General features: G+C 42.6%; 2 protein-coding genes across 3 annotated transcripts; both read left to right on the forward strand.

Moving 5' to 3' along the window:
* The first annotated feature begins 97 nt into the window (after positions 1 to 97).
* Positions 98 to 8,474, forward strand: LOC119328878 (50S ribosomal protein L1-like). The gene is made up of 10 exons (XM_037601873.1): positions 98 to 734; positions 3,116 to 3,202; positions 4,276 to 4,317; positions 4,470 to 4,575; positions 5,054 to 5,118; positions 5,194 to 5,238; positions 5,316 to 5,423; positions 5,559 to 5,646; positions 6,558 to 6,604; positions 7,844 to 8,474. The coding sequence occupies exons 1-10, from the start codon at positions 174 to 176 to the stop codon at positions 7,919 to 7,921; spliced, it is 1,227 nt and encodes a 408-aa protein (XP_037457770.1). The 5' UTR covers positions 98 to 173; the 3' UTR covers positions 7,922 to 8,474.
* Positions 8,475 to 10,760: 2,286 nt separating this feature from the next.
* LOC119328879 (peroxidase P7-like) lies at positions 10,761 to 12,521 on the forward strand. Of its 2 annotated transcripts, XM_037601875.1 has the most exons (4): positions 10,761 to 11,026; positions 11,112 to 11,291; positions 11,390 to 11,961; positions 12,248 to 12,521. In XM_037601875.1, exons 1-3 carry the CDS (start codon positions 10,820 to 10,822, stop codon positions 11,939 to 11,941), a joined length of 939 nt encoding a protein of 312 aa, XP_037457772.1. In that variant the 5' UTR covers positions 10,761 to 10,819; the 3' UTR covers positions 11,942 to 11,961; positions 12,248 to 12,521. The 2 variants fall into 2 exon arrangements, with proteins under 2 accessions (XP_037457772.1, XP_037457771.1); XM_037601874.1 differs by having other exon boundaries at positions 11,390 to 12,521.
* Positions 12,522 to 15,746: the final 3,225 nt, after the last annotated feature.

A 15,746-nucleotide genomic window follows, 5' to 3' on the forward strand; every position in this document is an offset into this window, starting at 1 on the left:
TATACCAAAATGTCCTAGTTGGGCCGGCTCGTGCTATAGCAGTGTGCACCGGATCGAGCCCAGTCCAGTGCCCATGAGAGAGGAAACCCTCCCATTTCAGTCCATCTCCCATCGCGTCCTCACTTAAACCCCACGCCGCAGCCCTCGCCGCCGGCCGCCGCCACGCCCTCACCATGGCTCACCTCCGCCTCCTCCTTTCCCACTCGCGCTGCCAACCGCATCCCCATCGCCTCCTCCCGCTCTTCCGCTTCTCCACCTCCAACTCCGGCGACCCCCCACCGCCGACCATCAAGCCCGTCTCCTACGCCCCGAAGCCGCAGCCCCCACCCGAGGAGGCCCCCCGGCCGGATGCGCCGAGCGCTGGCCCCGATTGGCAGGACCAGCCGACCAGGAGATTTGAGCAGCAGCCGCCGAATCCGCCGCGGCAGTTTACGCGGCAAGAGGTGCGGTTCGTCAAGGACGCGGGGCCCGCGATCGCGCCGGTGTCGTACCCGAGCAGGGTTGCGCCGCTTCCGGAAGACCGGCCAGCGGAAGAAGGGGCCGGACAGGGGGTGAATGAGCAGGATCTGCGCGGCGAGGCGGAGCGGATTGAGATGAATGCTGAGTGGGCGAGGAGGTCCGTCTTCGGCGTGCCGGTGGAGGAGGAGACGGTGCCGTACCCATCGCTGATACCCGTTGCGAAGCGGCCGCAGAAGGTCGCCATTGATCTCGTCGACGCACTCCGCGAAATCAAGGTCTGCACTTCTCGTGATTCGGTTCATCGCAGTTCTAACTCACAAATAAAAAAACCTCGTTATGTTGCGATTGGGGATCATAGCTTTGTGTAATTTGGACATGGTTTCATAGCACTAAGATTTCCACAAGAGAAGAGTACCTCACTTGAAGTAGTACCATGACTTTGTTTGCTTAGTCAATGGGAAGGAGTGTTGATGAAATAGCCACAGTTTAATTGGAATGCGACTACAAATTTTAGGATGGTATTAAGCTGAAATTGATGTATGTTTTTTTTTTTGCTGTGACAGTGGATTCTAGCATACTAGGAAGAATGCTCCTATTTTGTTTAGGGTGTATCTAGCTCTCATCTAGATGGGACATAACTATGTCTCATGTAACTCCTAGTGGTTGGTTAATCAAATAGTGTAGGCGTTAGATGAGACTTTGTTAATGCTCCTATTATGGAACGGCGGGAGTAGATGAGAATTAGCAAATCCATTTTGTTTATGCTACCTTTGGCATTGTGGTTGGTTATAACAATTCTGTTTTATTTGACTTATTACCCTGTTTGGCTAACTGATGTTGCTATAATCAACAGAAACGTAGTTTAAAATCTTGTTCTGCTAACGAAAGAAGAAATATCGAACTCTGTTTCATTTTGCCATATTAGTTAACATCAACACCCTGTATGCAAACAAGACTCTAGTTTCTCCACAACAACTTTAAAACAAGTTGAGCATTCTCAAACTGGCATATGATCTTTGTATGTAGATGATATAAACATTCATTGCATTCTTGTTTTTGCCCTTAGATTGTAGGGAGAGTTCATAGGCGTCGTGATGGGCGCAAGATGTTAATGGCACTGGTAGGAAAAACAGATCACTAGATTAGGTTAACTATAACATAGTGGAAGATAGATTTTCTTGTTGATTGAACCAAAATGATGCCAACTTATACCCTAGCAGAAGGCCTGGAACTGACTGATCTAGACTAGTACTGTACCATCTTACTGAACCCTTAGTTAACCACTAAATGGTGACAAAGCCTCCCTTGCCTTGTTATCTTTCTCTTTGCACTACTTCAGCTGTGGCAGAGACCGGCAGGGCCTGATCTCTGAGTCTTACTCTCTGCTTCCTCTGTTCTTCTTAGTCCTGATCCAGCGCCATTGCTGGCTCCATTTTCGTTTCTGCTTGCTGGCCAAGTGTCCCCCTCTCTGATAATGCCTTCACATGTCAGAGTTCACAGCACATTACATGTTAATATGTTATGCAAGCTACTGTTACTGTCCAGTATTCACCACAATTTCGCTCTAGGCATGTGGTTTGCATTTGAGATTTGAGATGCTACACATGACGTTATGTTGTTCTGTTATAGTGAAACCTAAATGAATATACTAAAGTTCATGTGTTATACACTTGTATCACTGCTGAACTACCACAAACGACCTGGGGCACTTTGAACACAGGATCTTTGGAGCATTTTCAGTCTTGTAGGATTTTTTGAGCTAAAACTGTCAACTACCCAAGTTCACGCGTTCGACAATATTTTTTGTTAGATCGAACTATTCATGGTGAATTGTTTCTGTGATGAAAAGCCCCAACGTGTCCTTGCTCAAGCGGCTAGGTAATAGATTATTGATTCTAACATGATAAGTTGCAATTAGTTGTCAGTTTAGGTCTTGCAACACCCCTATGAAGCAAGATCTCTAACATTACTAAGAAAGCTTATTTTTTCTGCCAGTGATTGGTGACAGAATTCTGTAGTATACGTGTAGTAGCTATAAAAAATATACTTGAAGAGAGGATAGTGTAATTTTCAGAAGAGTACGCTTGTAGGTTGTAAGAGTACTGACACTGTGGTTACTTCTGAGATTATTTTGTGGAGGATGTTTGGGAAAATGTCCATTGGGAAACTACCCTCCTGGCAATAACTCTCTGGAAACCATGTGTAAGAGGTATCAAATAATTCTATGAAAAATAGAAGTGGGCATGGTGATGTTCTATTAACAACTTGAAAATCAAACCCTATCGCATTTTAGCGGTGAATTATGAAAATCTTAATCGTACTAAATATGTGTTTTTCCTAGCTCCGCATGCGATTGGGGTTTAACTTAAGTTTTGTAGGTTCATAAAACATAAACCTCACCGTGATGCTGGAGAAAAAAAAGTAGCTGTGAATGGTGTTATGGCCCTACATTAGCTTTCTCTCTAGACATTCAAGACCTTTGTTCAGTGTTCAATTCTCATGGGACATATAAGATGACTTGTAAGCTGTCAAGTGTGGGAAAATGTAGAAATGCTTTATGTTTCACACATTTTATGTTCCACAAAACTTGATAATCTAATTGTTTAGTCAAGAAAATAATAATCAAATGGTCTTACTTTGTTCTGTTTCCTTCCAGACCAGTGCAAATGAGAAGAAGCGGAATTTTACCGAAACAGTGGAAGCTCATGTGATGTTAGGTGTTGATCCACGTCGTGGTGATCAGGTCTGCTTCGCTTCTTTAAAAAGTACCTTGAAGCACACCTTTTATCCTGTCATATTTTCTCACTATTGCTACTCTATGGAAATTTAACCTGCCATGTTACTGAATCACTTATTGCCAGCTGCATTTGCTGCTGCACTGCCAAGACCTGTTTACTCTGGTTTCACTTGAGTGTATGTGATCTTTCCTGGTCTTTCACAGTAGCTCATTTGCTCAAGCCACTGGTAATGGCTGAAGCTGTGGTTCTCGTGGCATAAGCATCGAGTATTTGATTTCTGTATCAATCCCACAGAGCATTTGTTTTGTTGATCTTTTATTACTTGCTTACTTGTTGAAGTTTGATTTGACTGTCAACTTAGTGTCTTTAAAAAAACGGTCACCTAGGTGTCATGTTACTGAGCCAAGTCATTTGGCAAGGTTAGCAATTCCAGTGCCTTGTACGCCATTTTCTTGCAATTACCGGATAAACCTAATTGACACACTTATGCAATTTTATACACATGGTTTTGAAGCACATGCAATCGCATATCTTCTGGTTCCACGCACAAACAGCACAGCCTGCGTGCTGCGTGATTCAGCATGCACAATGTTCCAGCACTTTTGCTCCCTTTTTCCTTCATGTGGCTAGCACCTCCCTGTACGAGGCATGATCTAGGGTTTTATGACTGGATCAACCAGTTATGACAACAAAAACACAGATGCAAGAAGCTAACTGATTGGGTTAATTTGTCGATTCTTGTAAAAAAGCCCAGCTGATATTAGTGTATGACATTGTATTTGCCACAAAGCCAAAGTTCCCCAATGTGTTGAAACCAGTGTAGAAGCTATGTGATTTAACAGGGATGCTGCTGAAGTCTTGTCTCTATACCTGTTGAGACCTATCTAACACATTCAAATAAATAAGAAATCTTGTCCAGAGGTTTTGTGCATGCTAATAAATGATGATTAACTAATGCTTCTCCAGTTGAATAGCCAAGTTGCCTAATGAATTTTTAATTTTTGTCAATCTGCTTGTGAACGTTAGATTAATGGAAAATTATCTTCTGACACTGACCAAAACTTTCCCTGGCATACAGATGGTCCGTGGCGCCATAACTTTGCCGCATGGCACTGGCAAGGTACCTTTCTAAATATTGTTCACAGCCTATTTTACAGGCATTGGGTATACACCATCTCTGTTTTGTAAGGAACAATAAAAAGAGTTATTGCATCCCAAATGGTGCCTTTGTCTTCTATGAGTACTTCATGCTGAGGTCCTTCTCTTTATAAGACTGTTAGGGTAGCAGTATTTGCGGAAGGGCCTGCAGCAGAGGAAGCTAGAGCAGCTGGAGCAGATGTTGTTGGTGGCGACGAGCTGATTGAGGAGATTCGCAAAGGTACTTTATTTCCTTTAGGCCTCCTTTGGTTTGTAGGAATCTTGTAGGAATTTCATAGGATAGGATTTTCAAAGGAAAAATTCCTATGAAGTCCTTTGGTTTGTAGGAATGGATTCCTAATCCTATGTTGGATAGGGTCCAATCCTTCACATTTCAAAGGAAAAAAAACATTAGCCTAGACTCAATGGAAAAATTCCTATCCTATGCATCAAATGGCATCTCTTTTTTTATAGGAATTGAGATGCATGTCATCTCACTTCCTATGAAGTTCCTATTCCTATAATATTCCTATCCTATGAACCAAAGGAGGCCTTAGTATGTTATGGTTTTTGGAACTTATTTTCCTTGGAATATCACCAATCGCTACCTGCTCACACTCCCTAGTACCCCATCCTATGTTTTCCTTAGTTTCATCTACGATGTTTGACATTCTTGTTGATTGGAATTCCTTTTTTCCACCTATGATTATACATATTAGGAGGAGGCAAACTAAGTTTCGACAAGTGCATAGCAACCCCAATGTTCATGCCTCGGCTTTCAAAGGTATCAGTGTGGGCTTTTGGACACCTATGTTATTTCTTGTTTGACATATTATTAACAACCTGACTGATTCTCCAGGTCGCTAGAATATTGGGTCCGCGTGGTTTGATGCCAAATCCTAAGGTAGGCATCTTCCCTTTTCATTTTATTTCGGAATCACACTGAAGTTTCTGCCTTTCTTGACACTTTGAATCTTATAGTTAGGGTCTGTGACAAATGATGTTTCTGGTGCTGTCAAAGCGGCAAAATCAGGCCGTGTTGATTTCAAGATAGATAAAACTGCCATAGTGCATGTTGGCCTTGGAAAGGTATGGGACATGGCCATCAATATTAATACTCATATGCCTAGTGAATTTATCAATATAATTATGTACATAGTCAAGCAACTCCTTACTTTGCAATTCTGTGTCGTTCCTCATTATAGTTTGTGTTGTTTTTTGCAGATCAATTTTTCTGAGGAGAGTTTACGTGAAAATATTGGTGCTTTCGTAAATGCACTTTTACTTGCTAAGCCGGTGGGCTTAAAGAAAAGTAAGTGAGTGGCTGGTGCTGCTAACATGCTTATACCAATATTTTGTATCAACATTGCACCTTATTAGTGAATATTACTCAATTACTCCCTCCGTCCGGAAATACTTGTCACCAAAATGAATAAAAAGGGATGCATCTAGACGTATTTTAGTTCTAGATACATCCTTTTTTATCCATTTTGATGACAAGTATTTTCGGACGGAGGGAGTACAAATTTATGAACTCCAAGCTATTTTATATTGTGGTATATATTATGAAAGTACAAAGGTGAACATGGGTGCACGAGCACCCATTACAAAAAAGAATATAAAAAATAGCCAAAAGAATCAAATAATTCCAAAATTTTGGGGTATCATACTTGGTCGACTGGTCTACTCACATGCACTCAGAAATGACACCCATGGCATTCTTAGCGAAGAAAAGAATTTTGGTTCTCCAAATTACTTCAAACAGTGTCTTTTTTATAGCACCGATTTTGTCTTTTTTGCCTAGAATATACCACAGATTTTTTTTTGTGAAACTTCATATGCGAGTAGACCACTCTGCCATGTATGATACAAAAAATATTCATATTTTTTTTGTTTTTTCTAGTATTTTTCTTATTTTACTGTTTATAACGGGCGCGCTTGGAACCATGTTCCAAAATTCGTGTCCGTGCGTGAACTCTGAGTCTGACTGTTTTTTTTTTTGACCTTTCTCTGTCAGTTTCAATACTTTGGACACTTGACATGAAACGCCAGTGCCCAGTTTAAGAAATCAATTTGAGTACCTAATTCAGATGGCGAATTACCCAATAGCTCATTCTTAGATATTAATATTTCTCCATGCACGTTTCGATATTTACATGTTGTTTCTCTGATTATTGTGATGATGGTATTAAATCCAGGCTGCTAACACTGATTTTCTTTCAGCTTCGAAATATGTTGGATACGTGAAGAAGTTCACACTGAGTAGCACAGTAAGCTCTTTTCTCTTCCACTTGTATCTGATGTATCATTGGTTTCACTTTCTAGGGATGTCACAATAATATTTCACCCAAAATTAATAACATGTTAAAGACCTTTTCGGTTTTCATCTTCTTACGACCTTATATGTTATATTCCTTTTTATGACAACATTATGGGAGGACTCTACTGAATTTGCATTTGAGTAACAATAATAAATACTCTACAAAATAAGATATGGAAGGCTACAGAAGACTGAAAAAGGGCACATGGCTTCATAATCTGAAAGACCAACAGAACTGAAAAGAAAAAAAAGAGGAAAAAACCGAGTCCCAGACATTTTGGTACTAGTTGTCCCGCAGGCATTATCACTAATTTGTGCATGTGCCAAACAAATTTGAAATTATGTACGCTTTCTTCTGCAAAACTCTTTCTGTTCTCTTGAAAGTAGGTAGTATTAGTAGTGCGTATTTGTCGATTATGCCACTCCCTCTTATCCATATTAATTTTTTCTGATTTAATACAACTTTATACTAAATGAACGGCAATTAATATGAATTGGAGAGAGTACTTTTGTGCAAGTTATGGAGCAATGTGCTAGAAACAGTAAGCTTGTACTGGACTCGCAGCCCTAGCAAGTGCACTATTATCTTCAGAGCATGGATCCTTCCTCTCTCTAAGTTGACCCTATGTACAGAGAAAGGTGAAATTACTGCTAGGTACTCCCTCCGTCCCAAAATAAGTGTCTTAACCTTAGTACAATTTTGCAGAGTACTAAAGTTAGTACAAAGTTGAGACACTTATTTTGGGACGAAGGGAGTACTTTGTAACTTTGCTAATGGTTTGCATCAAGTTGACCCTGATGGTATTTTAGTTGTCTGACATGATTCTGGCTTTATTGGTTTGTATTGTCCCATGAGAGGTCTTGTGAAATGCTACACCTATACTGTGTCTGTACAGCTTGACCAGTATGTTAGTACTATCAAGAGTTGCAATGATTGCTAGTGGTTCTGTCATTGTTAGTGGGGTAAACTGAAAGTAAGGTTGCTTGTGATATTGCACCTAAACATGTTCAAGTGTAACCCTTACGAGCATTGTCCCAACTTCTTCCATCTTTCATTTTCACATACCGTACTCCAGTTTGGTAGTTTCCACCGCCTGTCCAGGGTTGAGCCCTGGGATTTGACGGCGGGCAGCATCTCCTCGGATTGCTCTTATCTTTTATGTCTCTTATCGGAGGAACTTTCTTGCAGATGGGACCTGGATTTCCTGTTACTATACCATCGCTATCGGCAGCTGCTGATGACTATAGCAGGGCGCATGTGAGCTAAGTCAGTATAAATCAAATCTGAACGAACCATTTTATTTTGGGGGTACTTGCAACTGGTTCCTTTCAAATGGCTGGCCTATCACAGCGGAGCATGGCGTGTGATAACCAGGCTGAGCAGTTGGATGGGTTGCTGTTCTGACACGCCCAGATGATACTTTTGTGGTCAAAAACTTGCAGCAAACCTTATCTTGTTAAATTTCCGCACGGTCACACAAATTACGGTTTCTTTTGCTGGCCCACTCATGTCATACTCCTTGGTGCTCACCAGTTTGTTGTGTGCAATCACAATGTAACCTTGAGTTCATTACTAGAGAACTTTTTTTTTTCTCTCTTGGGCATAACTAGAGAAGATTGTAGTAGTTGGCATCTGAGTGATCAGGGACCACTAGGAAGTAACCAGTTTTTGTTGTGCTTATGTTAGTTTAGTTAGAATGTTGATTGCAGCTGGTGTGATGCAGTTCGAGGTCGCCATCTCTTCCAGCTTGTACACCTGGGAAAATAAAAATGTTCTGCGTTGTCTCTGCTCTGTTCGAATGCAAAATATGTGGCCGCCGTCTAACAGATTTTGACCTCCTTTGTTTCCTGCTGCTTGCTGGGGGACTTTTCAAAGCCGACGGCGACATGTACGTCTGGTTGCTTAATGGGCCAACATCAGTATAGGCTACTGACAAAACATGGAACTGTGGTTGAAAGGCATGCATTTGGGCTTGTGTAGCGCTGTCCGTGCAACCCCTCAAGAAAAAAGTAAGACATAAGTGACGCAACTTCATGCATTTCTGAGCTGCTTGCTCTGAAATGATGTCTCCAAGAAGGAAATACGTAATCAAACTTATGGTGCAAAGATGCCTTCAATTAGATGAACACTACAGGGTGCCGCTAAGCTGTCTTGTGAGATTTATCGCAAACCTCTAGGCCCTCTTTGATTCGCTGGATTCTCAGAATGTGAGAACAAAAAAAACAGAGGATTGGAGTGGCAATGCCCACTTGAATCATATAGGATTAGTATGAAGTGGTTGATGCCACATTAAAAACAAACAAATTGTAATAAAAGGTTGAAGTGGATGCTAGATTTTCTATTTGAAAAATAGTACGCATGATTCCTTACGAAACATTCATGAAATTTGTTTGAATGAAAAATACCTATGAAATTCCTTCAAACCAAATAAGACCTTATATGGGGAGGTAACCGGAAGATCAACATGTGCGTTGATGCACTATCTACAGATGCAGTGGCATTGAAATTTGTTGTGCGATTGGCTCAGTCTCTAAGTTGCAGCAAACTTCTGGTCGATTCTGTCAACATAGAGGCTGTGAAGGCAATGAAGAACGCTGACATGTCTTCTGGAGTAGCAGCGGCCATCTTTTATTTTTTGAGGATAACTTTGATTTGTTTATCAACTGTTAAGATAGTACAAAGAACACCAGAAGTAAAAAATTCATCTAGGCCCGTAGATCACCTAGTGACGACTACTAGCATCAGAGCGAACCGAATGCGCGCCGTTGTCTTCGCCTCTCCCTCATCGGAGCAGGGCGAACCTTATTGTAATAGACAGTCGAAAAGTCGACGTGTTAATGCCCCATAAGACCAGTGTACCAGAATAACAACCGCCGTCGATGAAGAGAAGCGTAGATCGGAATGATCCAACCTATTGATGACCGCTACCACATTGCTTGTAATTTCCCCCGAGCCTTGTGTTCTTCTTTTCGAGAGTACGCTAAAGTCGACGTGTTAATGCCCCATAAGACCAGTGTACCAGAATAACAACCGCCGTCGATGAAGAGAAGCGTAGATCGGAATGATCCAACCTATTGATGACCGCTACCACATTGCTTGTGATTTCCCCCGAGCCTTGTGTTCTTCTTTTCGAGAGTACGCTAATAATGTGTCATATTTTTTTATAGAAGAGAGAAATATAATTACAAGACCCTGAAATAAGGTGAACAATGCATTGGGAAAACTACCACACTCACACCTACTCTACCAAATTTATACTCTCATAAAATCCTCTAAACACACCGCGCCGCCACTTCTCCATAATGCTCAACGCCTCCAATATCGCTAGAACAAGCTCCCTCACAGAATGTTGTTGCTCTCTATTCCTAAAAACTCTAGCATTGTGCTGCTTCTACAAGTTTCATACCAAAACGACCATTGAATCAAAATCTTTCGTCTCCCACAAGCAAAGCAGCGATGCCACCGTGTCCTCTTCCTGCAAACAAAGATAGCAAGCTGAAGTATCATCTTGCAGGCCTGTCTCGTGCGCCGATCTGCCGTCCACAACCTGCACTGGAGTGCAAGCCCGACGAAGATCTCGCACTTCAACAAAGCCCAACACCTCCAGATGGCTGAAGCTCCAAGTAATCTAACCAAGCCTTGACACAACAACTTGTACACCGAACTAGCCGAGTAGGCTCCCATGGACCATCTCCACTCGAAAACATCTGGCCAAGAATCGTCAAGGTTGAGAAAATTTAGTACAGTCCACAAATTGACTAGCTGATCATGTTCATTATGTTGTACTATCTCTGTCCCATAATATAAAAACATTTTTTACTCTAGTGTAGTGCCAAAAATGTTTTTATATTATGGGACGAAGGGAGTATCTCTTTTGCAATATCTTCGGCCCAGCGATGATTATTTATTTATTTATTTTTGGAATCTGTTTTTTTTTTGCGTGGAATTTTTGGAATCTGTTGGAGATGCTGTTTGAGTGTTTGTCCCAGTTCCTACCATCCGGATGCCGTCGCACCGCAGTCACAAATAATCATGCATGCACCGCTGCTTGGAAGAGCTATAAATAGGCGAGCTTGTCCGAAGCCAGTGATCAATAACACCACACTGTCAGAGCAGCTTCACTGCGAGCTAGGCATCTCTAATCCAATTAACCTGATCGCCGCCATGGCCGCTCCTACCTTTCTGCACCGCCTGCTCGCCGTCTGGCTCCTCTCCTGCGCCGCCCACGCGCAGCTCTCGACGACCTTCTACTCCGCCTCCTGCCCCAACCTGGAGGCCATCGTGCGGGCGGGGATGAACAAGGCCATCCGCAACGAGCGCCGGGTCGGCGCCTCGCTTCTCAGGCTCTTCTTCCACGACTGCTTCGTCCAGGTGATGACTGATGACTCGTCTCAGTACTTGACTACACAGTCTATACTTGAGTTCGCATGATAATTCTGACATGCATGTACTGCAGGGCTGTGACGGCTCGGTTCTTCTCGACGCCGGCGGCGAGAAGCAAGCCGCACCGAACAATGGGTCCATCCGTGGCTTCGGTGTCATCGACGCCATCAAGGCCAGCGTGGAGGCCGCGTGCCCCGGCGTCGTCTCCTGCGCCGACATCCTCGCGCTCACCGCGCGCGACGGGACGTTCCTGGTGCGTGCAAAACTTCACCGGCTCGATCGGGAGCTGCTTCTTCTTCTAGCTAGTGCGCACTGTCGCTCGTCCTGATGAAACTGTTTGGCGGCATGCAGCTGGGCGGGCCGACCTGGAGAGTGCCGCTCGGCCGTCGCGACTCGACGACGGCGAGCCGGGCTCTGGCCAACGTGAACCTCCCGCCGCCGACCGCCGGCTTGGCCACGCTGATCTCCCTGTTCGGCAGGCAGGGGCTCTCGCCGGCCGAGATGACGGCGCTGTCGGGCGCGCACACCATCGGCCTGGCGCAGTGCCTGAACTTCAACGCCCGCATCTACAGGGACGCCAACATCGACCCGTCCTTCGCGGCGCTGCGGCGGCGGACGTGCCCCAGCTCCGGCAACGCCAACCTGGCGCCTATCGACGTGCAGACCCCCTCGGCGTTCGACGCCGCCTACTACCGGAACCTGCTGGCGAAGCGCGGCCTGTTCCACTCCGACCAGGCGCTCTTCGACGGAGGGTCGGAGGACGCGCTGGTGCGGCAGTACGGCGCCAACCCCGCGCTCTTCCGGACCGACTTCGCCAAGGCGATGGTGAAGATGGGCAACATACATCCGCTCACCGGAAGCGCCGGCGAGATCAGGGCCAACTGCCATGTCGTCAACAGCTAGCTCATCCGATGAACCGACTGGTATGTACTACTACTACTAAAAGGGGCCGCGCGCACCCATAGCGTTCTTCGGCCCAGTTCTTTTGGCCGATTCTCCCAGAATCTTAAGAATCGATCCTTCATCCAACTTCTTCCGGAATCTTGAACCCGATTCTCAAGATTCTGGGGAATTCTCTCATCTCGTTCAAGAAGACGTATATCCCCTCGTTAGGATGTGGATTTATGCTGCCCAATTGTTTAGAGTTTGTCTCGCACCATTTTGCAATAGTGATAACGATGTGTCTGTTGTTGTCAATCCTTTTCACAGATGTTTGGCTGGGCAATGGAGCATGCTATTCCATGAACATGATGAATGCTATTATGTTAAGGGTTTATATAAGTCTCCTGCAAAAAAAATGTTAAGGGTTTATTTTTATTTTCGAGAGTACAAGGGTTTAAGTTTAGGTTGTCCGATTGACCATTTGATAAATGTTTGGACAATGAAATGGGCTACTCCATGAACATGCTGAATATTACTATGTCCATGCATTTAAGTTGTTGTCCATTGATCACTTGATAAATGTTAGAGGTATTTTGCTTTCTCTTAGGCCTCTTCCAATGCAAATGTGCTTAGATGAGGTGCTAAGTGCATTAAATAGCTTATCAACTTAACTCCCCAATATATAGGTGCTTAACTTATTGTTGCTAAGCTCGTTTTATTTAATGAGTTAACACCTAAAGTCTTTCATGCATTGGTCAAGTTGTTTCATTTAAGTGGTTTGCTTAGGTTCACGCGCTTGGCATTGGTTCTTTCTGGGGTCATCAAAATGCTCTCTCCCCTCCTTAATTGTTGTGCCATGTCATTTTTTTTGCTTATGTGACATGCTTAGCACATGATGGAGCACTAAGAAGGGCCTTAAGCTACAGGTTTGTCATGGTGCTCTTTGGTTTACTAGTAAGTGTGCACGTGCATTGCGTGTCTTCACTAATATTTCAGGTAGATGCGAGAATTTACTTCTCCATCATAGTAAGCACTTGTTTTTTTAAAGAACATAATCTACATAAATTCACTTTGGCACATGAAAGCATATGCTCTTGCCATCGGAAAAACATTTTAAAATGTCAAAAAAATTCTGAACAAAAATTTGATGTGTACCTTTTAATATTCTATGTGCGCACGCCAAGTTTTTGTGGAAAACCGGCATTTTATGTGACTTGCGTAAAAAAGACAAAGAAATGTCGTGAAAAGCCATTTTTAACATTGAATTTTGTCTTTTTCACACGCGACATAAAAACTGTTTTTTTCGTAAAACGACTTTGCGAGCACATAGAATGTCGAGGTGTACGCGCAAAACATTTTGCCAGAATTTTATGACATTTCAAAATACGTTTCCATGATGTACTAATATAACAGAGTCAATAGAGATGTTTAGCAATGTAAGAAGACGATTATCCGTGCCTGCTACCTACTTTTTGAAATAAATCCAGATACTTTATTTATTAAAAATAACCAATACATCGTTTATGAGGACTGTTACGATTTCATTTAAGGCTTTCTCAGATCAATCAGAAATCAAAGAAAATCTAGCTAATCTAGTGACCTCATGAGCAATTTTATTTGCTTCTCTATTACACGTGCCTGCTACCTAGTACTAGGTTTTCATGGAACAGAGACAGTCTCCTCTCTAAATAAAGACGAAAAAAATTCCATTGTCAGAAAAAGACAAAATAAAAATCCCAATCATTTGTGGAAATAACCACAACTAAAAAAAGACAGAACTTGCCAAAATAAAAAATGCATATGGAAAACATTATGAACTTGCCAACGCAACAATGAATGAAAAGATGTGGCTATATCTGGGTGTGCTACACCCGGGTTTACAGAAAAAGCTAAAAACACACGTATCAAGCGTGTTCCAAAAAAATATTCTGAAACTTTACAATATCAAACATGATAAAGTGCAGTTGTTGCAAAATTTCATCCACAAAAAAACATTCGAGATCTCGGAGAAAAATCACTGGTCAATGTTTTGTGCACCTTTTGAGTACATGCTTTTTCAAACAAAATATGTAGGCCGAGCTGAGGCTAGTCACGATCCAAACAAACCGCATTCTTCACGGCTAGCCGGGCTGAACGGTCTGCATCCATCCCAACACGTACGTTCCTCCCCCGCCCGTCTGAGGCGGTAAAATGTCAAGGTGTGACTGACGCAATATCATTGAAGGCTTTGGCTTGTCGAGAGGCGCTCTCACTTGCCCTTGATTTATCACTTGCAGACATACAAATAGCTTCAGACTGTCAAGACGTAATCAAAGATATCCATGAAAATACTGGTGGGCTACACTCTAGCATTATTAAGGAGATCAATCCTACAATCCTAGCAGTTCTCTTGTTGTCCTTTCATCTTTGAAGGAAGAGAAACTAATCTTGAGGCACGTAGCCTTGCTAAGCATACTCTAGAACTTTCTTTAGGACGCTATATGTGGGCCCTTAATCCTTCGGATCTACTCCCTCCGTCCGGAAATACTTGTCATCAAAATGAATAAAAGGAAATGTATCTAGATGTATTTTAGTTCTAGATACACCCCTTTTTGTCCATTTTGATGACAAGTATTTTCGGACAGAGGGAGTACATTGTATCCCTATGAGCTCTTACTAGCAAAAATGCTCGTGCGTTGCAACGGGTGAACAAAACATATCACAACCCATCCCTCCTCGCCAATGCACACTTGTCTCCGTCCTTTATTTCAACACAATACCCCACATGTATTGCCGCTTATATTCCTTTCTACCCTCATCAAAGATGGCAGTGATTTCCACCTTGTGTCATATTCCACCTTCCGTCATATTCTAAATCCTGCTAAAAAATCCGATGCAAAAATATACTTCGTAAAATATCAAGATACTATGTCAGCTCAGTCTCTTGAAGATACTCATAGGGGTAGGGTATGCGTGCGTGAGTTGTTAGGGGTGAGTGTATGCTCGTGTATGTGAGCGACTTCGATTGTACTGTGTTAAAAAAGAGTATAGTGGGGGAAATTCAGTAATGGTTATCCAAAATAAGTAACATGCACATTTGAAGTTTTCCGTGCGTTATAACGAGAAAACAAAACATATTACATTGCATCCCTTCTTGCCAGTACACACTTGTCTCTATCCTTTATTTCAACACAAAATCCCCACATGTATTGCCGCTTATATTCCTTTTTTCCCTCATCAACCTGCTAGAAAAAAAATCTGATGCAAGAACATAAGAGGTCAACTATAGTGGGGAATTCGGTGATAGGTATCTGAAAATAAGTGACATACACATTTGATGTTTTTCGTGTGTTGCAACAGGATAACAAAACATATCACATCCCATCCCTCCTCGCCAATACACACTTGTCTCTGTTCTTTATTTCAACACAATACCCCACATGTATTGCGACTTATATTCCTTTTTGCCCTCGTCAATGGCGGTAGTGACGTCCACCTTGCATCATATTCTAAATCCGGCTAGAAAAATCTGATGTGAGAACATAAGGGGTCAACTATAGTGTAGTAATGGCTATCCAAAAATAAGTGACATGCACATTTGAAGTATGTTTGCTTGATGCAATAAAATCTCTTGTGGCATGTGTATAACAACTTCTGACTTGTAGTCATATGTTTATTCAAAAACATGTGTACAATCAAATCCTCTTGAATCTAGGTGAAGCCTTCTACTTGTGGATGAACTCTAACAGTAAATAACCGCAGGATTGTTTATATGTACGAATATCAATCATCAAAGTAGCAACACAATGTGATTATGTTAAAAAAATCGGCTTCACAGACTAAAACA

The sequence above is a fragment of the Triticum dicoccoides genome, chromosome 7A, assembly GCF_002162155.2.
Source record: "Triticum dicoccoides isolate Atlit2015 ecotype Zavitan chromosome 7A, WEW_v2.0, whole genome shotgun sequence".
Taxonomy (NCBI): domain Eukaryota; kingdom Viridiplantae; phylum Streptophyta; class Magnoliopsida; order Poales; family Poaceae; genus Triticum; species Triticum dicoccoides.

Bases quoted from the DNA above. Each gene is read 5' to 3' on its own strand.
- LOC119328878 (XM_037601873.1), top strand. From the start codon at position 174: ATGGCTCACCTCCGCCTCCTCCTTTCCCACTCGCGCTGCCAACCGCAT. The intron at 3,203-4,275 runs GTCTGCTTCGCT...CCTGGCATACAG, and splicing joins ATCCACGTCGTGGTGATCAG to ATGGTCCGTGGCGCCATAAC. The intron at 5,647-6,557 runs GTAAGTGAGTGG...ATTTTCTTTCAG, and splicing joins GCCGGTGGGCTTAAAGAAAA to CTTCGAAATATGTTGGATAC.
- LOC119328879 (XM_037601874.1), top strand. From the start codon at position 10,820: ATGGCCGCTCCTACCTTTCTGCACCGCCTGCTCGCCGTCTGGCTCCTC. The intron at 11,027-11,111 runs GTGATGACTGAT...CATGTACTGCAG, and splicing joins TCCACGACTGCTTCGTCCAG to GGCTGTGACGGCTCGGTTCT. The intron at 11,292-11,389 runs GTGCGTGCAAAA...GGCGGCATGCAG, and splicing joins CGCGCGACGGGACGTTCCTG to CTGGGCGGGCCGACCTGGAG.